This window comes from Camelina sativa, chromosome 12, assembly GCF_030686135.1.
Source record: "Camelina sativa cultivar CO46 ecotype springtype chromosome 12, ASM3068613v1".
Taxonomy (NCBI): Eukaryota; Viridiplantae; Streptophyta; class Magnoliopsida; order Brassicales; family Brassicaceae; genus Camelina; species Camelina sativa.
The window spans coordinates 29,790,455-29,813,926 of NC_141891.1; the positions used below are offsets into that span (position 1 = coordinate 29,790,455).

General features: G+C 39.7%; 4 protein-coding genes and 1 long non-coding RNA gene across 6 annotated transcripts; 3 read left to right on the forward strand and 2 right to left on the reverse strand.

Moving 5' to 3' along the window:
* Window positions 1-1,981: 1,981 nt before the first annotated feature.
* On the reverse strand, window positions 1,982-4,479 carry LOC147931072 (uncharacterized). The gene is made up of 4 exons (XM_087477167.1): window positions 3,936-4,479; window positions 3,633-3,830; window positions 2,934-3,520; window positions 1,982-2,842 (listed from the first exon to the last, which is right to left on the reverse strand). Exons 1-4 carry the CDS (start codon window positions 4,477-4,479, stop codon window positions 1,982-1,984), a joined length of 2,190 nt encoding a protein of 729 aa, XP_087333293.1.
* A 1,211-nt stretch (window positions 4,480-5,690) lies between these two features.
* On the forward strand, window positions 5,691-9,910 carry LOC104732593 (cationic amino acid transporter 3, mitochondrial). 2 transcript variants are annotated; one of them, XM_010452153.3, is made up of 15 exons: window positions 5,691-6,008; window positions 6,303-6,504; window positions 6,588-6,672; window positions 7,052-7,192; window positions 7,289-7,407; window positions 7,489-7,585; window positions 7,667-7,839; window positions 7,934-8,000; window positions 8,181-8,339; window positions 8,416-8,493; window positions 8,633-8,795; window positions 8,896-9,004; window positions 9,115-9,227; window positions 9,344-9,419; window positions 9,508-9,910. In XM_010452153.3, exons 1-15 carry the CDS (start codon window positions 5,834-5,836, stop codon window positions 9,662-9,664), a joined length of 1,914 nt encoding a protein of 637 aa, XP_010450455.2. In that variant the 5' UTR covers window positions 5,691-5,833; the 3' UTR covers window positions 9,665-9,910. The 2 variants fall into 2 exon arrangements, 1 of the variants encoding a protein (XP_010450455.2); XR_015575039.1 differs by having other exon boundaries at window positions 5,734-6,008; window positions 7,951-8,000.
* A 1,984-nt stretch (window positions 9,911-11,894) lies between these two features.
* Window positions 11,895-13,322, forward strand: LOC104733830 (uncharacterized). The gene has a single exon (XM_087478165.1). The coding sequence runs from the start codon at window positions 12,063-12,065 to the stop codon at window positions 13,320-13,322; it is 1,260 nt and encodes a 419-aa protein (XP_087334291.1). The 5' UTR covers window positions 11,895-12,062.
* A 1,086-nt stretch (window positions 13,323-14,408) lies between these two features.
* LOC147931073 (uncharacterized) lies at window positions 14,409-16,899 on the reverse strand. Its single transcript, XM_087477168.1, has 5 exons — window positions 16,462-16,899; window positions 15,763-16,371; window positions 15,333-15,553; window positions 15,169-15,250; window positions 14,409-15,092 (listed from the first exon to the last, which is right to left on the reverse strand). Exons 1-5 carry the CDS (start codon window positions 16,891-16,893, stop codon window positions 14,409-14,411), a joined length of 2,028 nt encoding a protein of 675 aa, XP_087333294.1. The 5' UTR covers window positions 16,894-16,899.
* Window positions 16,900-19,057: 2,158 nt separating this feature from the next.
* Window positions 19,058-20,090, forward strand: LOC147931074 (uncharacterized). Its single transcript, XR_015575178.1, has 2 exons — window positions 19,058-19,952; window positions 20,051-20,090. It is a non-coding gene; the product is annotated as an uncharacterized LOC147931074 (long non-coding RNA).
* Window positions 20,091-23,472: the final 3,382 nt, after the last annotated feature.

Sequence of the window (23,472 nt, forward strand, 5' to 3'; positions counted from 1 at the left end):
CTGAACAAGTACCTGATCGGGACGACGAGCTCTTGGACGATCTTATCTCCGAAGACGAGCAAGAAGCGGAACCCGAAACGGACTGGCGAGTCCCAATTCGTGATTATATCACAAGTGGGACCGCACCAAAGGATCGATGGCAAGCGCGTAAGCTCAAAGCTCAGAGCGCGCGGTTCTGTATCATCGGCGAGGAGTTATACAAGCGGTGTATCTCCGGACCATACCTCAGGTGCGTGCACGGGGACGAAACCCTTAGCATCATGAGGGACGCCCACGAGGGTCCCTGCAGAAACCACTCCGGAGGACGATCACTGGCCCTCAGAATCAAACGGCAAGGATACTTTTGGCCAACCATGCTCGCGGACTGCGACGAGCACGCTAGAAAGTGTGATCCCTGCTAACGACACGCACCTCTGATCAATCAGCCCGCTGAGCTAATGAGCTCGGTCTCCGCTCCTTACCCCTTCATGCGGTGGTCGATGGATGCCATCGGACCCCTCGAACAGTCGGGAAAACGACGCGTTACTAACCTACTGGTTGTGACCGATTACTTTACTAAATGGATCGAGGCCGAATCCTACCAGTCCATCACGGGTGAACACGTAAAGGATTTTCTCTGGAAAAACGTGGTGTGTCGACACGGAATCCCCTACGAGATCGTAACTGATAACGGGACGAACTTGGTGTCCGCTGTGGTTCAAAAGTTTTGCGACACATGGGGTATACGACTAACCCCGTCTACCCCCCGGTACCCCCAAGGAAACGGGCAGGCCGAAGCAGCCAACAAATTGATCCTGCACAGCCTCAAGCGCCGTCTGAGCGCCGCGAAGTCAGGCTGGGACGCTCAGCTCCCCGGAGTATTGTGGGCCACCCGAACTACGCCGCGTGGCAGCACGGGCGAGACCGCGTTCTCCTTAGCCTACGGAATTGAGGCCGTAATACCGGCAGAAGTTACCATAGGCAGTATTCGCCGAGCTGTTTCCCCCGAGAATGAGGAGGAAAATAGCGAAGCGCTGCGCGATCACCTCGACGTCATCGACGAGAAGAGAGAACAAGCCTACGTGCGAGTTCAAAATTACCAGAATGCCATCGCTCGCTTCTATAACTCGAAGATCCGACCTCGGCGTTTCGCCGTCGGGGACCGAGTACTCCGTCGAATGTTCGATCACAGAAAAGAAAAGAACGCCGGCAAAACGGGAACCAAATGGGAAGGACCTTTCCGTATCACCGAGGTCGTTCGCAATGGCGTATATCGCCTCGTAGACGAGAGCAACGGTAAAGCCGAGCTCCGGCCTTGGAACGTCATGAACCTCAAAAAATACTTCTAAGAGGTATCCATAATAATCGAACTACGACCTGGCTTGATCCCTTTACGGGGTACGTAGGCAGCTCAATATCCTGAGCGCAGCCACCTTCCCAACTCGATCCGCTCCGCAAAATCTTTCCAAATAAAACGCGAATTTTACCATGACCTGGTGCACCGTTACCAAATATACCAAATCAACAAATAATAACTCTTTCTAATGGCGCGACGAAATTGCCTACAAATAAACGTACCTACGACACCAAACAGCACATGCGAATTTCGCACTGTCTTGCAACCGTTTCAAGCTTTTTCGAACACTTCATCAAAAACAAAAAAAAACAACAAGGTCAACACAGCTCTAGCTAACAGTCCGCACCCCACGACCTCACGTGAAAGCAAATAAGATTTCACTACCCAATTTGGAAAACCTCAAAGGACTTCATCCCCAAATAGCAAATTTTTAGTGAATTCTACGGAGTTCACAAATTAAGTGCCCGGGGAACATTTCCCGCTGTCCGTAAGCCGGCCTAGGAGAGTTCCGTATACCCCGAGTACATATTAGAACTCACGCGTTTCGACCCGAAACAGTTAACAAAGACAATATGAAAAGAACAAGGGTTTAAATGCCTCCCCAGGCAGTTGATTCCAAAAAACGAAAAGAAATAAAGTCTTGGGTTAAAACCCCCCCGGGCAAGTCATAACAAATGATTTAAAAGCCCTTTCGGGCAAATAACGCAAGTTCAAAACGATAAATAAAATAAAGACGCCATAACTCAAAACGTCTTCTTCCCCGGTCCCAGCCTCCGGATCCTTCGCGACACTCGCGTTGCTCCCATGCTCGTCCAGACCGCGCGGGACCCCGGTTCCGGCGTCAACCTCCATGGGCGCGACCGAGTCTTCCGAGATCTGAGGAAGGTCCAATTTGCTCACCGAAAAGTCCGAAACCGCCAAGGAGTTGGACCTAACCGCAAGGACCGCCCGCTGCGTCTCAAAAACTTGCACCTCCTCCGCAATTGATGTCCTCCCCTCGTCGATCTGCTTGATCAAAAGAAGGTTGGACTCGATCTCTGCGAGATCGCTCTCAACCGCGGTCTGCCCTTTCTTCCTCTCCCATTTGCTCTTCACTGAATCCAGCACCGCCCGGTAGTCTTGGGACATCCGCTCCTTGGCCTCACGAACAGCTTGACGAGTCGCCTCCGCATGTTTCTGGTCGATACCCTCGGCTTTCTCCTTCAGCCATCGGTTTTCCGTTTTCAAGAAATCCTGGTCCCTTGCCGCCATCGCATGAGCATCCTGGGCGGAAGCGAGGTCAGCTTCAACAGAAAGGAGCTTATCCTGAATACTCCTCAAGGACGTTAGCTCGTCCTCTAGGCTCGCAACCTTGCCATTTGCAGCTCCCTCTCTCTCTTGAGCAGCCTTGAGAGCCGTCGTCAGCTCATGAACCACCCGCGTTGTGTTCTCAAGCTCAGCAGCCTGCGGGGTATCCTTAAGCCTCCGCTCATAAAGCGCGATCAGCTTGTTGTCAGCAGCAACGGACTGCAAACGGATCAAAAGAAAACATAAATAAACATACTACGCCCAGCAGGGAAAGAAACGAGTAAAGGTAAGAGCAAAGAAGGAACGGTACCTTCGCATGGGCCGCCATCGCCTCGATGTATGCTTCTCTCTCGACGAGATCCTTCACGAGCGGGACCTGGCAGTTAGCCGTCTTCAGGTGACGGAAAAGGGTCGCCATTCCCAGGTGGTCCTCTACCGCCGGGGAGTCCCGGGAGTGAGCAAACCTCCAATGAAACGGGCGGCTCGACGATGACCCGTTTCCAGAGAGAGCCGGCTCTCCAGCTGGAGCCTCCGGGTTACCACCCGCGGGGTAGCCTCCACGGCTTTCACGGCTCCTCGTCTCAGGGACTCGGGGATTGTCCGTGCGAGCCCTTTTTGGCATCGGAGACGGCTCGCCATGAGTCGACTGCGAACTGACGAGCATGACCTCCTTAGCCGGACCAGAAGGACCGGTTGGGATCACGGGGGCTTGGTTCACCTCCTCGCTAACTACCCGAGACGGTGCGGGCTGAGCGGCTCGAAGAGCATTGGCCAGCGCGGCATCAACATCGCCGGCTCGGACCCTTCGGGGTTGCTGCGATTGCTCCCTGAGTTCACGGAGTGACGGCTTCCTAACCATGGTGCGTAGTGGGGTTGAGGTCGAAGAAGAACTTAATTCTGGTTACGAGCAGCACAAAAATGAACAGGGGGTGAGCGATCCCCTACGTGCATGATTTTTGCGCATAAAGGACTAAGTAAAAAAAGAAAAAAAAAAAAAAAAAACCATTACCTCTGCGAGCGGGGGAATTGTCTGCTCTTTCGCTCTTCGCAGGAAGCGGCGGGACCGGAGCTGTAGTGTTTCGGACTAACGGGGCGTTGAGGGCTGCTATGATACGAGCTCGCGTGAATGAGTTCCACCGGACCTCGCCTGCTCGTAGCCTCTCAATTAGTTCTCGGGTCGCCGGTATTTTCGGAGGTTCTTCTGAATCTGCCATGCAACAAAAAAAAAGGGGCAAAACAGTTAGTACAACAAATAAACGCCGTAATCTTGGCGGCAACGAATGATAACTAGAAACTAAGGGGTCATTCTGACCAACGCATGCGGCCCATTGGGTGGGGAGACGAGCAAAGTCGTAGTCCCCCACCGCTGCCGGAGTAACCCGGAAGTAAAAATATTTTTCCCGCCACCGGTCGTCCTTCCCCGGAAGCGCCTGAATTATTTCCGGGCTGCGGCGGCGACAGGTGTAGAATGTCCCGGGAAACCCGGAGTTATGTTTGATAAGGTACAACCGGAGGATGTCGTCGACCCCGAGTTCAAATCCAAGTTCGCGACCTCGAACGTATACCCCCATGACGTGCCGAACAAAGTTCGGACACATCTGGGGAAACGCCATTCGAAGGCGTTGGAGGATCCGAAAGATAATCCTCGGGATAGGGAACACGAGCCCACACTTTTCGAAATACACAGTGTACGCGCAGCAGAAACCCGGCGGAACGGTCTCCGGAGAAAACGGATCGTCGGAACGGAGTATCATCTCCACGTTTGGAGGAACTCCGTGCTTCTGACGGAGATCGGCGAGGTGCTTGGCCGATGTAATCGGCGGGATATGGTTTCCCCAGAGTTCAAGTGGAGCCATGATGGTATGAGTTTTTAAAATTGTGAAATCAACTAACCTAAACGGGCGAGATCGGACTGAACGATAAACGCGAAATAGTAGAGCTAGCAAACCTAGAAATCAAAACTTAGAAATAACTGAGCAGAGGAGAGAAGGTTAAGAAAATTACCTTGAAGTAGTGGATGAGTGCGCGGTTATGACGAGACGTGTGATTTATGACTTATAGGTCATAATTGACGTCGTTCTTTGTAATCCCACGAATCTCTCTCTCCTCTAATCTAAACCGTTCAAACCTTTCGGCTCCACCGTTGGATCTTAGGAGAGAGGGGTAATCATCACGAAGATCTCGGAAGCCGAGATTCATTGAGCCTTCCCCGAGGAAGATCGCGAAACCGAAACGACATGAAAGATTCTCTGGATATTCGCCTTTCAACCCTCCAAAAATAGGTTAAAAGGATGGGGGGCAATTGTTGGTGTTGGGTTTCGACGATCATAAGGCCCACCAAATAAGCCCATTAGGGCGTACGCGCAGGCCAGGAAAAGAGGCCCAGTAAGGGCCCATGGAGGAAAACCCGAGCAGGAGGATGAAGTCAACCTGGAGAAGAAATCGGGATTGGGGAGCCGAGATTGCAGCGAGACGTTCAGGAAGGGTTTCGAGGAATTTTAGTTTAAATAGCAGATGAATGTGAAGGACACAACACATGTAATCAAGCTCAGAGCGAATCAATAGAAAAAGTGAATACAAAAGTCCAGTTCGTTGTTTTTCATAGTTCTATGTCGATTTGTACCTAAAGTCTGCCCATATCTCATTTTACAAACTTATTCTTCTAATTGTTGTTTCTAGCCCCAACAATAATCTCATAATTATTTCAGTTATTAACTTTGAAAGCGAAATTTTATGTACTAAGAAACTACTTTTAACTTTTATAAAGTCAACAAAATTAATTTAACGATTTTAATATCATTTAGTACCATGTTTAAGTTTAACTATACTGCTAATTTATGTACCATCCAAATTTTTAACTGTCTTCCCTTTTATTTTACCAGCAAGAGACAGAAAAATAAAATTTGTAGAAATCAGAATATATCAAACGGATAGGGAAGGCTAGTAGCACACATACGACAACTAGTCAATTCTTAAAAAATCCCAAATACAGATTCAGAACTATTTTATGGCTGAAACTAGTTCAGATGTAATTAATACTGACTCCGACATTTTTATGTCAATTTTTAAGCAAATAAAGACGTACGGTACTTGTAGTTTGTATTTGTCCAAAAGAAAAAAGAAAAAAAGACGTACTTATAAAATGATGTCTATCTAAAGAATATTTCTCTATCAAATAATACTTTCCCAAGTGTTGTTTTGTGTGTGTTAATGGGTTTTATGGTGGATACGCAAAATGAAGGTGGTGGTGGTGACCATTCATGGGGTTTCTTAAGAAATTTAGTAAGAAGGAAACAAGTCGACTCTTCAAATGGCACATCATCCAAGACTCATCATCACCACCAGCTCGCCAAAGCTTTGACCTTCCCTCACTTGATTGCAATTGGTATCTTATTTTCTTCAACTGAACGCTCGTAGTAATGATGTTTTATGGAATCTGGGTTTCTTAGATAGTCGATGAGTTTTCTTATCATGTAATCTGATTTGTAAATGGTTTTCAAAGATTGAAGCTTTTTGTGTGCTGACTTTGTAATAATCCTCTGTTTCTGTTAGTTTTTTGGAGGATGATTCCATCTGTTTACTTATATATGTATCTTTAAGGATTAATTGTTGGGTTTGTGTTTGTTTTGGCTTTGTTCTTCACTGAACCTTAAGAGTTTGGTTTTCACAATTTTTTTAGGTGTTGGATCAACGATTGGAGCAGGGGTTTATATACTTGTGGGAACAGTGGCTAGAGAGCATTCAGGACCTGCTCTTGCTTTTTCCTTCCTTATAGCTGGAATATCCGCTGCCCTTTCAGCGTTTTGCTATGCGGAACTCTCTAGTCGTTTACCTTCAGCTGGGAGTGCTTATCATTATTCTTACATTTGCATTGGTGAAGGGTAACATTTTTACTTGCTTATTTAGTTATGTAGCGGTTTCTTGGGCTTTTATTCGTTTGGTTATGAAATTCTTGTTATTGTAGTGTTGCGTGGTTGATTGGCTGGGCCCTGATTCTGGAATACACTATTGGTGGTTCAACCGTTGCTCGTGGCATATCTCCCAATCTGGTTTTTATACTTTCACTGATTGATATCTCTTCTTCCTTGCATTTCTTAGTGATGGAGTGGTGTTATATTGTTTCGTTGAATTGAAGTTTAATAGTGTTGCAATGCATGCTGATCCCTTCTTTTCTTAGAGCTATTACTTTTGGTTGGCATTGATTTCCATACAGGCATACAAAGCTCTATATGATCATTCTCTTTTCATTCTTATGTTGTTCGAGCTAGGAATCATAAGCCAATGACCTCATTTTATCAAGGATTCTTGTGATATCTGGAATGATATTTATAGCTATAGATAACAATACAGGGAATCTTTTACTTCTTACATGAACGTTTGGAAATTGTTTCGCTATCATGTGAATGACATTCTAATATAACATGATAGGCAATGATTTTTGGTGGTGAAGATTGTCTGCCTACCATATTAGCTCGTCATCAAATCCCAGGCCTCGATATTGTTGTTGACCCATGTGCTGCTGTACTAGTGTTCATTGTAACAGGCCTCCTGTGCACTGGAGTGAAGGAGGTATATAGTTTATTTATATTCCAATTACGTCGTTTGGAGAGACTCAACTCTGCTGAGCTGTTTTGGTTTCTAAAGTAAAATATATCTTCTTTGCAGAGCACATTTGCTCAGGGAATTGTAACAACAGCAAATGTCTTTGTTATGCTATTTGTCATAATAGCTGGTAGTTATCTGTGTTTCAAGACGGGTTGGGTTGGTTATGAACTTCCAACAGGGTAAATTGAGCATTCCTTATGCTACCACCATCATGTTGTCAGAGGGAAGTTATATGATATATATTGTTTTCGTTTCTTTAGGTATTTTCCATATGGTGTTGATGGAATGCTTACTGGATCTGCTACTGTTTTCTTTGCTTACATTGGGTTTGACTCAGTTGCAAGTATGGCAGAGGAGGTTCGTATCATATAATGTTGCAGTATCATATATTGAAGGATGCATTGGTTTATATACTTAACATTACTGTTTCATATGCAGGTGAAAAATCCCCAGCGGGATTTACCGCTCGGCATTGGTCTTTCACTTCTGCTTTGTTGTTTGCTATACATGATGGTCTCTGTTGTTATTGTTGGTTTAGTGCCGTATTATGCTATGGACCCTGACACTCCAATATCCTCCGCATTTGCTAGTCATGGAATTCAATGGGCTGCGTAAGTCCATGAATTGGTTAAGATGCAATACTGTTCATTCACAGCACTTGTTTAGAGTTTGGTTTTTTTTTTTCCCTGCCTTTTTCTCTTATAGGTATTTGATAACTTTAGGTGCTGTCATGGCTCTCTGTTCTGCTTTAATGGGTTCCATTCTCCCTCAGGTAAACTAGAAACATAATTCAAGTGTTTAGATCTTTTGATTTGTTCATTTACCAATGAGATGTTTAAAGAAAATGTAGATGTTGTGTGGATTTCTTTTGTACCATACTTTTTGTTAAGTAATTGTTGCTTGAAACGGTGAAAGAACAACTGATTCATTAAAGAGCTTATTCGTTTTTCAGCCGCGGATTCTGATGGCAATGGCTAGGGATGGTCTCTTGCCTTCATTTTTCTCAAATGTGAATAAAAGCACACAGGTACCTGTTAATGGAACCATAACCACTGGTTTGTGTGCAGCAGTCTTAGCTTTCTTTATGGATGTTTCGCAACTGGCAGGAATGGTAATTAACACATTATGATTCACCAAAATTACCACTTAGCCTGTAGCTAGAACTTGACAAGCTTTAGTTGGTGTAGGTGAGTGTCGGGACACTTGTTGCATTTACAATGGTTGCAGTATCAGTGTTGATAGTCAGATATGTTCCTCCAGATGAGGTAATAATATGATTGGAACCATAAACGTTTTCTTTATACCTCATTAAGGAGAGAAGTCTCTAACTATCTTCCAATGGGCAAACAAGGATCCCCAACTCCTTTACAAAGCTATGCACTAGACTTACAAATTTTTTATCAGGTACCCCTTCCCTCATCACTTCAAGAGAGGATTTGTTCTGTTCCCTTCCAATGTGATGAAGAGAACTCATCCAGTCACGTTGGGACTTCCATTAGACTTAAACAACCTTTACTTTGCCAAACTGATGCTTCAATTGTGGAGAAGCAAGAAGCTCAAGGAGGATGTAAGTTACTAATCATTTTTGCAAACTAGCTCTATATGTTTGCTCATCATCTCTGGTCTTGGATTAAGCAAAAGGTTCACATCTGTTGTTGATTCTGTAGGGGTTCCCAATAAAGAAAACAGAAGAAAACTCGCTGGTTGGAGCATTATGGTCACTTGTATTGGAAACTTCCTTTTAAGCTATGCAGCATCAAGCTTCCGCTTGCCAGGGTTTGTTCATCAACCGTTTATTTACTTGACCTTATGTCTTTTACTAGGGTTCAAAATTTTTGGGTCATTTTCTTCAATACTTAGTTCCATTTTATGCAAATTATCAACAGACTCCTCAGATATTCTCTATGTGGTGTTGGTGGATTGTTCCTTCTTGTGGGTTTGATTGTTCTGAGTTGCATAGATCAGGATGATGCTAGACACAGTTTTGGGCATTCTGGAGGTACTGATGTCTTTGATTTTCCTAAAACAAATTAGCCAAATGTTTTGTAGTAAGCATTTCATTTGGTTACAAACCAGAAAGTTTGAGTTGTAACTTATAACTCTTTCGTATTACAGGCTTCATTTGCCCGTTTGTTCCGCTATTGCCTATTGTATGCATTCTTATCAACATGTACCTCTTGGTAAACCTTGGGTGAGTTATGAATCATTACACCACATTTGTAAATTACTAACGGATGAGTTTACTGTAATAATACCATTTTGTCTTTCTAATGTTTTAGAGCTTCGACATGGGCTCGTGTATCGGTGTGGCTTTTCATCGGAGTGCTTGTTTACATTTTCTATGGGCGAAGAAACAGCTCTCTTGTGAATGCAGTTTATGTCCCCACTGCCCATGCCGAGGAGATTTGTCCCACTTCTAGACATTCTTTGGGTTAAATCTACATGAAATTGATGGTTTCATGTAGATTTAAGCCAAAGAATGTCATGTAGATCTGTAATATATGTTCAATAAAATCTGTAATATTTTTTTTTTTTTGAAATTGGATTATGAAGTCAGGTTGTAAATATATAAAAAAGTTCAAATGCCGCTGCTTATAGGCATTGTATATATATATATATAAAATGTAAATTTGTTTTGTACTTTTGTTTAAAGCTTTATAAAAGTATCACTCATTTATCATCTATCTCAGTTATATTATATTCATACGATTCATGGTATCAAAATCTTTTTATTTTTGGTTTCTAAATTAGTATTAATTGATAGAGAGCGGAAGCTTAATAATGGACGAGAACACTAGATCTCCAGGAGAACTCGGATTCACGAACGTATCTTGCTTAGAACGTCGTAACTTGACGAAGAAGCAATAAGGATAGAGCCGAGATCGAGAACGATATCGACGTGGTTTTGCAGTCCTCCTTGCAGGGCTTGAACACAAGCTCTTAGGGTTGAGAGTCCTCCTCTCTAGGCTTTTGACAAAGTTCTCTTGAACTCTTTTATTCAATAATCTATTATCCTTAACAATAGCTCCTAAAATAAGAAGAATCATTAAACTAAACTCTAACACAATTAAGAAGTTAATCTGATAAGGTCCGAGTTTATAAGAAGGGAAAATTATAAATAAAAGATATTTTTCTAAAAATTTGGTCATCTACACTTTTTTTTGAAGATTGTCAATTGTGACGAAAATGCCCCTACTAATAAAAATAGTGAAGTTTTTATAAACAAACAGAAAACCCATGTTAGTATACAACTGTGAAAAAAAAAATTTGAAAAAAAAATGTTTTGGGTGTCAAAAATCAGTTTGTAAATTGCTGATTTCTGGTCTAAATTTTTTAGAATAGACTTTCTACGATTTTTTCTCTTTCTAAAATATTTAGATTGTTCATTCTACAGTTTCTACATGTTTAACGAAGTTTAGACGGAAAATTTGTTCTAAAAATTTCAGAACCTGAATTTTGTATGTTCTACGAAATTCAGAATATGTATTCTACGTTTTTCTTCATTCTACATCAATTCAGAATTCGTTTTCTATGTTTTATCCTATATACTAAAAGAAGTAGAAGATATATCATAGAAATTTTTAGAATTTGTAATCTGTAAACCTTAGAATACTCTAAAAATAGAAAGAAAATAAATTAAATAAGGATAGTGAATATTTTAAATATTTTTTTTAATATTCTTAATTTATGGTTAAGATTTCGTCATTATTGTTTAGATTTGTTCTAACACATTTTAGAATGCGTATTCTAAATTATTTAGAAGATAAACAAATTAAGAAAAATCGACATTATACCTTAACGTGATCGGTCACCATCTCTTCCACCTTCCACAAAAGCTTTCACTTACCTGTTTATGATGCAAATCTATGTTACTTGTGGTGTATGGACACTGGATGCCAAGAAGGAGTGGAGATTTATTGATGATGAAGAAAAACGTGCTAGATTACTGACTTTGCAACCCACTACATCTCTTGAAGAGTTGAAGGTTATGGTTTCAGAAGACTATGAAATAGAGCAAAATATGTTTGATGTGGAATTCAGTTATCTACCCACAGAGGTTAAAGTTGATTGTCCTCCTGTTGTATTGACAAATGATAGAGGTATGAAAAATTTTCTTGCATATCTGAAAAAGATAAACATGATTCGGTTGTGTGTTACATTCAAAAGAGTAGTTGATGGTGATAGGAGTAAAGTCCAGTTCGATCTGAATAAGTTCCCAGTTGATAGTAGCGATGGTTGTAATGTAGAAGTTGATGTGGGAAAATCAGTAGGTATTATTTCAAGGAATTCACCTAAGCCGACTAATGATGTATTAGAAAAGCGTACTGATGCTAATCTTGGTGATACTGCTGGTTTAAAGTTGGAAGATTCAATGGTAAAAAAGGGTGAATATTTCAGCAGTAAGGAAGCTTTACAGGCTACTATGGAAATGTATGCAATGAAATATAACTGCGACTACAGGATTACAAAATCTGATAAGATGGTGGTGTATACGCTGCATTGATAGTGCTTGTAATTGGCGTCTCCGGGCTGAGTGTTTACAAGCTTCTACATATTTCAAAATCAACAAGTTTGTGGGTAACCATACATGTGCCCCTTCAAAAAAAACTCATTTTGTAGGACTCCATCTGCAAGAACAATTGGACATCTCATTAAGCAAAGCTATGAGGGTGTGAAGGAAGGTCCTAAACCGAATGATATAGTTAATATTATTCGTTCAAGGTACGGCTGCGAGCTAACATATCACCAAGCTTGGGAGTCTCGGGAGTATGCAGTTAACGAAGTTAGAGGAATTCCTGATAAAAGTTATGCTAAGATTCCAAAATACTTGCACATGCTACAAGAAGCGAATCCTGGTACGTTCACGAATTATGAAATTGACTTTGATGGAAGATTTAAATATCTATTTATTTCTTTTGGTCAATCAACAAGAGGGTTCTACAAGTCAATGCGGAAAGTGATAGTAGTTGATGGTACATTTTTGAAGAATAAATACAAAGGGGTTCTCCTAGTTGCTACAGCTGTAGATGGTAACTCCAATTTGTATCCAATCGCATTTGGAATTGCTGATTCTGAGAATGATTGTTCATGGGAGTGGTTTTTTATGCAACTTAAGATGGTTATAGCTGATGAAGAAGGTTTATCGTTTGTGTCAAATAGAGCTACATCGATTGCTAAATCAATTGGAAACATCTATCCATTGGCTAAACATGGTATTTGCATCCACCACTTGATTAGTAATGTGATAACATATCATAAGGGCAGAGGTGTCGCTGGTAAGGTTGCAAAAGCATCAAAAGCTTATAGAGTTGCTGAGTTTGAGAAAGAGTTTGGGCGAATTAATAATATTAGTCCTGCTATTGGAAGTTATCTAGAGGAAGCCGATGTGACAAAGTGGACTCGCTGTCATTTTCCGGGTTATAGGTATGATATTAACACCAACAATGCAGCTGAATCAATCAATGCTGCTTTGAGGACACCCAGAGAGTATCCAATAATTCCTTTGTTAGACAGCATCAGAGAAATGATGACACACTGGTTTTATGAGAGTAGAGAGTTAAGTGCAAAGCATAAGGATCCTTTAACTGTTGAGGTGGAGAAAAAGATTTCAAGAAGAATAGAGAAAGGTAAATTCATGAAGGGTTATTTGATGAGCAGATCGCAGATCCAAGTTAAAGGTAATGGAGTAGACTACATTGTTGACTTAGAAAGAAGGACTTGTTCATGTGGAAAATTCAGCATCCAAAAACTCCCTTGTAGACATGCTATAAAAGGAGCTTTTGATATAGGCAAGGACCTATATCCTTATGCTGATGATGTGTATACCACTACTGCATGGAGATCGCAATATGAGGAAACTATTAATCCAATAGGTGTTCCTGAAGAAGAATGGCGAGTCCCACAGCATGTTGAAGATGCAAAAGTTCGACCACCTAAAACAAGAAGACATCCAGGACGGCGAAGAAAAAGAAGATATGAATCCGCTGAAGACAAGATAAAATCATCACAAAACTCACAAGTGTCAAAGAGACATAAGTGTGCGCGGTGTGGCAAAGAAGGGCATAACAGAACGACCTGTGATATAGTGATATAACAATGGTTTGTGCATCAACTTAAGATTCCTGTTTTTGAATTTTTGATTTCATTTATATTTACGGTACTCGTTATGTTTCAGGTAGCCTCTGGGTTGTGTTCACGACAGCTGCTTTGTGATGAATGATGGTGTTTGATGGTTTTTATTTTTGATTAATAGACTCATTTGTTTTCAAATTCGTTGATGGTGTTGATTTAAGATTAATATAATACTCATGTGTTTTGAAATTCCTTGATGGTGTTTTCTTTCAATCAAACTTTCATTAAAACCAGAGTACAAAAAACAAGACTAACAAAAAGAGTTAAGCATAACAACAAAATACATGAAGTTTGGACAAGTCTAGAGAAGTCTGGTGAAGTCTATAGACAAGTCTGGGGAAGTCTAGTGAAGTCTGTAGACAATTCTGGTGAAGTCTGGTGAAGTTTATGGACAAGTCTGGTGAAGTCTGGTGAAGTCTGGTGAAGTTAATGGACAAGTCTGGTGAAGTCTAGTAAAGTTTGTAGACAAGTATGGTTAAGTCTGGTAAAGTCCGGTGAAGTTTATGGACAAGTCTGGTGAAGTCTGGTGAAGTCTGGTGAAGTTAATGGACAAGTCTGGTGAAGTCTAGTGAAGTTTGTAGGCAAGTATGGTTAAGTTTGGTGAAGTTTATGGACAAGTCTGGTGAAGTTAATGGACAAGTCTGGTGAAGTCTAGTGAAGTTTGTAGACAAGTATGGTTAAGTCTGGTGAAGTCTAGTGAAGTTTATGGACTGTGGATCCCTCAAAACATAACAGAGCACAAAGGACGTTTTCTACAATGTTAATTTGATTATTGAAGATCGAACTGTGGATCCCTCATTCACCAAAAGCACTCAAACTTTGAAACCTAAAGTACTGAAATCGGATATGTTTTTGTGTTGTTATGTTAACATTTAAATCATGTATGTTTTTGTGTTCTTATGCTTATGACCCTATGTTATTGAGTCTCATATTAGACAGTCCTAAAGCAACACCATCAAGGATTAATACTAATGAGTCTTATATTAGTCTAACAAGCAAAAGTATCAAAAACCATCATTTACAAAACAATCATAAAGACACTTAAAAATTAGCCAAGGTCTACAAACTCAGCCGCATACACTGGACGCACATAAGTTTTCATTCGTTCCACTAGCACAGGATCCTTTGCTGCTGACCAAAGATCGACTGCCAACTTCAAACGAGCATGCTTGATGTTTTCATCGTCAATCAACTCATAAGATAGACCACGCATGTGACACTCGATATACTTCAGGGCATAAACTCCACAATCACAACTTGACTTATTTAATTTAGGTGGCATACGAACCTGGATGATCTCATATGGAGTCAACAAGGGAGCTTTTCCATCAACCTTTTTGTGAATCTCCTTCACGAGACGAGGGATGGCATTAGCGAATGGCTCAACATGTCTTCTGTTTTGGTATTGATTACAGTCGAAGACTTCAATTGTTCTAAGTCTGAAGTTAATGCAAACTGAGATCCAGTGATTACCGTTAATGAAGACCGGTGCATAAATTCTGTCTAAATCTACAGCCCAACTTTTTCCTGTCTTTACATGAGATGGCAGTTCACCTTTGGCATACTCTAACAAGAGGTGATTCCAAGTGTGGGTTCGTCCTGCCGATCTAAACTTATTGTAGTCGGCCTTGACGTGCTCGCTAAACTGACAATTCATGAAACCTACACGATCCAACTCTAGGCGGCCTAAAGATGTATGCTCCCGAAAAATATACATCATTGCATCCATTTCCTGTAATTATTTAAAGACTCAGGTTTGTCTTACTTTAAGAATATAAAATATAATACTTAAAAAGATTGACACGTACCTCGTTTCCAAGCCATTTGAAGCCCATCATGACTCGGTTAAACAATTCTCGATCAAGTAAAGTTGGACCCAGTTGAGTGGGTCTGTAAACGTAAAACAATTGTAAGATTACAAAAAAAAATGAAAAATTATAACATGTATTAAAAAAAGATTTGAATCACGTACTCGAGATGCCTACTCCACTCTTCGAAACCATTCCATAGATCATCAGAAATGAAAGTCAACACCGCATCCGGTTCATCTTTACCCGCGTCTTTGGGACTCAGTGTAGGATCAAATCCGCTCACAACAGACTTTTGAGATAAGTGTCCTACTGTGTTCTTTAGATAGTCTTGTGTATCTACATTGAGGTCTATCAACAGATTATCTAAATCAAACAGTTCAACCTGTCAAAAAAAAAAATTATGAAAGGCTTTAGTTAAAGTTACAACACATAAATTATGACACATAAGTTTACGACACATAAGTTACAACACATAAGTTACAACACATAAATTATGTTTACAACATACACATACAAACAAGGATATAACAAAAAGGAAAGATCACACAACATATTACAATCGAACAAGGCATTGAGCTACTTCTTACGTACCGAAGTTTTGGGCTTCACTCGTGATGGACTAGGATCCACTACTGTTGGCTTAGGATCCACTACTGCTGGCTTAGGATCCACTTCTGCTGGTCTGGATATCAAGGCCTTGATATCTGATACATCTTTCTCCAATGTTAGCAATCGTTCCCCAAAGGTCTCTGTGAAGCTCTTGAAAGAAGAGTCAATCAACTCCTTAAAGAACCGCTTCATATCATCTCCACAAGAACAATGTGAAGTTGATGCTCTCTGATTTAAGACCATTCTTTTCCGTGTCTCTGCTCCATGGTCAACTAGCTTCTTCTTCCTCTTCTTCAAGCTACACACTTCTGGGATATTAGCTTGCTTCTCAGCACTCTCCTCTCCAACCGAAACTTCATTGTCCCCTCCAACAGTCTGAGATTGTTCCACACCAACATCCTCAATGTTATCATCTTCCACACCATATCCTTCGCCACTCTCCCAAATATGATCTCCAAAATCATAGCCAGATCTGATCAAAGCTTCCAAGTTGTCCACTTCACAATCTTTAATTTCATCACCCCTCAAAAATTCAATGGACTCCAATACATCAAAGTTTCCAGTGGAGGAAATGCATGGATAAACAATATCCTGACAAAATAAAAACAAAGAAACCAATTCAAAAAAAAACTCAACGTATTCGAATTTAAACTTAAAAGAAAAAAGGAGAAGTCAACTGACCTTGTTTCCAATTGATTTCTCTACAAGGAGGAGCTCATCATATGATACTTTAGCAGCACCTTTCCAATTAGAGATTCGGCTAAGTGTAATCTCTGTGTCAATCTTCTCTCCCATAAGTTGTCCAATGAGAGGAATGGCTTCCATAACCCAAACTTGAAGAGCATATGAGAAACCATTGAGGATGTAACTAATGGGGTTCTTCAGTTTCTTATTTGCTTCCACTATAGAGCTAACTAAATGATCAAAAGCTACAAGACCCCAAGGATAAGTCCTAACCTTCTCTAGATCTATGACCAGCTTGATGTATGAATGTGGTATAGCTTTCTTCTCATCCTTAGCCACTACCAACCCAGCAATCACACAAACATACACAAACCGAATTCTATCTTCTTTTTTTCTCCATGATGGAGCTGCTTCAAGATGGGTCTTCATCAAGTTTTGAATGGTAACGATACCACCTCTCTTCAACAATTTGCTCCAAAACCCATTATCATCTGTCCAACTCTCTGAATCATGACTGAAATCGGCTGAGTACTTAAGACCAGTAACTGCATGGAATTCTTGCATTGAGAATCTAAGCGGCTTCTTACCAAACACAAACCACAGCTCATGTCTTCTCTTAGTCACCAACTGCCTACACATGATGCTGTGTATCAACCGACTGAGTACCCAAGACCATTCTCATACAATGCAAATACAGATGCAAAAACTGGATCACCCTTCACAATCTCATACTCTTCTGGTAATGCCTTCTTGATTTTGTGTAAGATAGACATTCGACAAGTGTTATTTATCTGCCCAACTTGTGGCTCGCTTCCATCTTTCATAAGCCGTTTAGGGTACTTCAATTGTTCCATTCCTGCCGAATATAGTAAAAGATGAATTAGTATAAACTAGCCACAACTGAAATAAATCAACAAAGATATGAGACTTCAATTTTGCAAAACAAAAAAAAACAGATTACTAAAAGTATGATTTATAAGTCCATAGAACCAATAGAGTCAATCCATAAGTCCAATAGAACCAATAGAGTCAAACACTAACAGATTACTAAAGCTATGATTTAAGAACAAAAAAACTCTGTTTATTAATCATTTAGATGCAACACATGAATTTAAAAACAATAACATACTCAAAAAGGAACCAAACCGTGAGATGATGCTTACTCAATTTCTTGAGATAATGTATTTGTGTAAATATAATGCTTATAAAGGTCAACAAACAAGATATAATTCCTACCAAACAAGCATTTAGTTTAAGAAAATACAGATTACTAAAGCTATGATTTAAGAACAAAAAAAACTCTGTTTATTAATCATTTAGATGCAACACATGAATTTAAAAACAATAACATAGTCCGTGAGCAATAATTCTTTCACTCCAGGTATACCTTGAATAAGTAATGTTGAAATATTATAAGGTAAATTATATGTAATAGCATTATCAAATTTAGCTGAAGTTGAAAAAAGAACTAATGTGATCATACCTGCAAGCCGAGAGGAAATGAAAGAATGAGGCACAATCAGAGAGTGTCTAGCTCTGTCAGCTGAAACACCAAGCTCTTGGTAAGCTATATATCTACCATCTGAAAGCTCTACACGGCTTGCACTGGTAGGATGCTGACGGATTTTCTTCAACACAGGGAAAAATCTATCATGGTCTGAACCAAAACTCAATGCTACACTTAAAAGATGGATATGTCAGAGAAAGGATATAAGCCTCTCTTGCACCAAAACAGAATCTAATCAATACTCCCACTTAAACCCAACATATAAGCAGAAACAAGTAAACTTACATACAACAACCCCCAGAAATTTCTAAATGATTCATCACAATACACAGTTCTATAGCAGACATTTGAATGAAGAACTGTTCAGATTTAGTAATTGTGTCTGCTGGATTCAAAATTCTACTGTGAATGATACAAACACAAATGGTGATCCAGAATCACAAAAAAACACTGTTTTATTAATATGTATATATACCTGTGAGAGCAAGGAGGAAGACGAAGAAAATGCAAAACGGAGATGGATTGAAATCGAGTTTTAGAAAATTGACAAAATTTTAAGAAACTAAGAAATCATCGATTCAACATGCAAAAATTGTAAGCTGAGTTAAAAAATCGGGTTGAAATCTGGGTTGAAATCGAGTTGTTTAAACAGAAATTAATGTTGTTTAAACAGAAACTAAAAAATTAATGTTGTTTAAACAGAAATCTACATACCTAATTCATGGAGAGATACTTAGAGATGGTGAAGATCGAGAATTGGAGAGATGGAGAGATGGAGATATGGAGAGATGGTGAGATGGTGGGATGGTGAGATGGTGAAGAAGGAGAGACGGCGGAGGACGGTGAAGAAGGAGAGATAATAAAGAAGAAGAGACGATGGTGGCTAAGGCGAAGAAGGAGAGAGACGACGGTGAGACGGCGGAATAAGGGTTTCGATCAGTAAATTTTTTTTTATCCTTCCTAATTTTTTTTTATTTTATTTCTCATAAACACAAACAAACTAAATGCCTCAATTTACACCCAATATCCCGATTTCATTTAATAAAAATGTAGATATTTAATCAGAATTTGTAATTGATATACAAATTTAATCTGAATATGTAATTGAGGGTATTGTTGACTTTTATTTAACCCCTAAAACCTATTTGACCAAACTTTTAAAAAAAAAGTGTAGATGACCAAATTTTTAGAAAAAGATTTTTTATTTATAATTTTCTCTTATAAGAACACAAGAACTATTTTTCTTCCTTTTTATTATCATAATATTGTACAAGTATTTATACATGTGAAGGGTGGCTATAAATTAGGTGATATATATGAATCAAAGATTTAACATAATCTACCCAAAACCAATAACAATAAGATCACGTAGAATATTCTCATTGTTTCTACCCTTATCCTAATCGACACCGGTTTACTTCGGTTATGTTCTCATCAATACTCCACCCTCCAAAAGAACTTTGTCCTCAAAGTTCTATGCATCGTCTTGGCCAGCTTCTTCCCATCTCCTCCATCCGTGTCGTCTTCATCGCAGCTCGTCCACGATCAAAGGGTCGGTTCCCGTGGCTACCAAACAAGTAGCCCTTAACAAGACTAGGCAACACACGAGAGGAAACAAGAACCCTCCACCATAAGAAATATGACTGAGGTGGTGGCAGAAATGTTTTAGCTACTTGACGTTTCGGTGGTGAAGTGTTTGATCGTTTAAATGGCAAAGTCAGCACTCGTGGACGTGGAGAATCCGTCGGAACTTTCGAATCGGTGGTCGCCTCTATGTTCTGTTTTGCCAACCGAGTAGGTTTCTTCACCATGTTCATCTTCTTACTCCAAATAGAAGCTCGATCCTCCCAACACTGCACCATGTTCTTCATCGTTTTTTTTTCTATTTTTTTTTTTTGTTTCTTTGAATACCAAGAGTAAGGAGTTTGATACCACAAAAGTTGGTCCGGATCAAACCCAAAAATATGATAAAAAAAAATAGGTTTTGATACAACAAAAGTGGTCCGGATCAAAACCAAGATAGATGGTGGATCGAAAGTTGCTTATGGCACTAATACCAATTGATAAGGTCCCAATCAGAGTTTATAAGAACACAAGACTTTAACTATTTTTCTTCCTTTTTATTATCATAATATTGTAGAAGTATTTATACATGTGAAGGGTGGCTATAAATTAGGAGATATACATGAATCAAAGATTTAACATAATCTACCCAAAACCAATAACAATAAGATCACGTAGAATATTCTCATTGTTTCTACCCTTATCCTAATCGACATCGGTTTACTTCGGTTATGTTCTCATCATAATCTGACAATTAAAGCCCTACAACTAAATAAAGCCCATACGTAAATATAAACTAGAAACAATAAAGAGGTTCGTTCACGACATTGGTGAAAGATTCGACCCCGAATCTGAAATCGTCCAAAACTATCCTTTGTCCACCAATTCATAATATTTTCGCATAAGAACTTCGTGACGTTTCTTGTTCTGACTAAATTGCAGCTTGCTAAAATTTTGTCGATGCAGAACCTTTGGTAAAACAAATATAGCTTCCAAGCTTCGTCGAACACGTGTGACAACAAGATCCTCTTTTCCCTTAGGTCTTTTATCATTTTCTGGTGCCAACGCTTGTTGATATTCATGAAAGCAACGACGATCATTTGCAAAGACCATCCATACAAAATCACCTGGATCAAACACCGAGTCACGCCTCCTAACATGTACTGCTTTATACTGTGAGGCCAAGTACTTCAAATGCAACTCAGCCTGCAGCTGAAAAATCTTGAAATCCCGCCAAGAAGTCTACGAAGATGTGGGTAATGTTAACGATACAATATGCAACCCAAACTTGAAGACTATCACCCACCAAACATCCTAACATATTCCAAAATGCTCCAGTTGTGACAATTGTGTGAGTACAAAATGTTGCATGCATATCCAAGCTATAGTCAAGTAACTTCCACTTCAACACAACGACGACCGCATTTGTGGTCTGCTTACCCAACATGAACCGAAGCTTGTTAGAGAGACAAGCCAAGAGGAAGCTTAATGTTCCGCAAGTTAAGATCCTTCTTGAAGGGAAAGAATCGACACTCCAACAAAGAAATGTCAGACATTTAGAATAAGCACCCAAACGAGTAGAAACAGCTCCAAGTGATATGTTGTTAGCAGTGGAGAAACAGAGTTGGGACCAAGTGAAAGATAGCGGTGGAGAAACAGAGTTGGTACCAAGTGTGAACACCTTGCTTGGGTTGCAAGTAAGGGCGTGCCTACACATAGTTGTCGTACATGTATAGGATAAAACCCATTGGGAACTATCCACACATTCAATTCTTTGCTGAGAAACTTCATTGCAAAACTCAATTGACATAGTACACAAATCACGATGAGAAAATACAAACACCATATGATCCCAAGATACCGTTGATACTTGGCTACCATTGTAGACAAGCTCCATGATATATTCCAAATTAAATGAAGCACAAAATACCCAAAACCATCAGCCCAACGTTGTAATGCAAACCAAACATCAAACATATTGATGTTGCTAATATTCACGATCCCAATGACATCAAACACGCAAGGCATGTTACGACGAAAACGATCAAGTAACTGGCGGTGATGTGAATTCAGATCTTCATAAGTAACTTGGCAATAAGATGTGACTCATATTGGGATTTCTTCGAGAATGTCCCAACTCGTACACTCTTTCTTTGAGACCTAGGGCCCTGTTCGTTTTCTTGTCGCTGGATCCAGCGACAGCGACAGATTTCAGCGACAGCATATGTTGTTCGTTTGTCTGTCGCTAGCGACTGTAGCGACTGTTGCTAAATTGTTCGTTTGTCTGTCGCTGCGACTAAATACCATATATTTTTAAAAAAAAATTAATAAACTTAATTTTTGATAATTTATATTTTTATTTTTTTTAAAATTACATATAGCCATGTAAATAAATTAAAAACATATTTACATATTTTTAAATAATTAATTTGAATTTTATTTTTAATTTATTCATTTTAATATTGTTAAATTTCATTTGTTTATAACTGATTTTTTTAGAATTTTATTTAAATATATTCAAATTAATTTTTTATTTTATTTTATTTATTTAGATTTAGTTTAATTTTAATAACTATACGTAGTTATATTTTTATTTAATTAATTTTAATTTTGATCATAATTAATTTATCAATTTTTATTTTTTTATTTTTCTTAGTCGCTATGTTGTTCGTTTGCCTGTCGCTGGATCCAGCGACTAGTTTCAGCGACTGATCGCTAATCGTTGGTGACAGTCGCTAAAAATTTTAGCGACTGAAAATTACGGTCGCTGATCGCTGGCGACAGTCGCTGCGACTGGTCGCTAAACTAGCGACAGGTAAACAAACAACTTTCTGTCGCTGTCGCTCGTTTCTGTCGCTGGCGACAGGCAAACGAACAAGCCCCATATACATGTTTTCCTCTTTTGTAGTTCTCATGTAGAATACATGGTAATCTTCTTCTGGCAATCCACCATGATGAAAAAAAAAACAAAAGATTTTGAATACTCAATCACTTCAACTACAATTATCTCTCTGTCTTCTGCATAAGAATCATCATAATAATGACTTTCCTCACTGTCGATATAAGAAAACAGAGTACTACAGAGCTTGTTGCAGAGATCTATAAATTGTTCTTGTAGTAAGTAAAAACCACAAGAACTAAGGCTCCCTTGAATCTTGAACATGTTAATCAGTGTAAATGGCGGTGGTCGTAAGTGGAAACCAAGCACCCACAGGAGCTGCACATCAACAATGGAAAAACCCAGACACAAGACTCCCCCATGATGCTCCTTCCGCACTCCAAAAATCTCACGTGATGATATCACCACAACTGTGTTATTGTGAACAAAAATTTCCACCATACGCCTCTTCTTTGTAATTAAAGCTTCAATGAGAACGAAAATAACATAGTGACTTATGTTACTCACATCTGCAGTGTAGAAGTCACTTTGATGAGAAGATGTTAATTGCCTTGAGCTTTCTTTTCTCAAACTCCACCAATCCCTAATCTCTGCCTTTGTATTGCGCATGTAAATTTCTTTTTTACCCTTTTGTCTCTTACAGCTTAGATGAAAATTAGCTCTTGTTATTTTCCATTGACAAAGACTTTCAAGATATTCTCTGCTTTCAGGCACCGCAACTGCACGATCACAATTCTTCATAATGACTTCACCGAAATCTTCATCATAGGCATCATAAATAGAATCAACAACATCATAGACCAACTCTATAGTTTGGACATGATCAACCGAGTCGTCAATCCTTATAACATCAAGGTATCACTTTTGTCGTGACTCCGATCATGTGACTCACAATCTTCAACATCAGCTACGAAAACATTCAGATCGCTGTTTGTATTTGACAAGGTCTGGTCGTCATTGACGAAATCATCGTCGTTTTCTACGCCGTCGTTGACAATAGCACTGTCTTCTTCATCTCTGACATCGCGTTCTATATCTA

Bases quoted from the DNA above. Each gene is read 5' to 3' on its own strand.
- LOC147931072 (XM_087477167.1), bottom strand. From the start codon at position 4,479: ATGGCTCCACTTGAACTCTGGGGAAACCATATCCCGCCGATTACATCG. The intron at 3,831-3,935 runs GTCAGAATGACC...GTTGCATGGCAG, and splicing joins CCAATGGGCCGCATGCGTTG to ATTCAGAAGAACCTCCGAAA. The intron at 2,843-2,933 runs GTACCGTTCCTT...ATCCGTTTGCAG, and splicing joins CGATGGCGGCCCATGCGAAG to TCCGTTGCTGCTGACAACAA.
- LOC104732593 (XM_010452153.3), top strand. From the start codon at position 5,834: ATGGGTTTTATGGTGGATACGCAAAATGAAGGTGGTGGTGGTGACCAT. The intron at 6,505-6,587 runs GTAACATTTTTA...TTGTTATTGTAG, and splicing joins TACATTTGCATTGGTGAAGG to TGTTGCGTGGTTGATTGGCT. The intron at 8,796-8,895 runs GTAAGTTACTAA...TTGATTCTGTAG, and splicing joins GCAAGAAGCTCAAGGAGGAT to GGGTTCCCAATAAAGAAAAC.
- LOC104733830 (XM_087478165.1), top strand. From the start codon at position 12,063: ATGCTACAAGAAGCGAATCCTGGTACGTTCACGAATTATGAAATTGAC.
- LOC147931073 (XM_087477168.1), bottom strand. From the start codon at position 16,893: ATGAAGACCCATCTTGAAGCAGCTCCATCATGGAGAAAAAAAGAAGAT. The intron at 16,372-16,461 runs GTCAGTTGACTT...TTATTTTGTCAG, and splicing joins AGAAATCAATTGGAAACAAG to GATATTGTTTATCCATGCAT. The intron at 15,554-15,762 runs GTACGTAAGAAG...TTTTTTTGACAG, and splicing joins GAGTGAAGCCCAAAACTTCG to GTTGAACTGTTTGATTTAGA.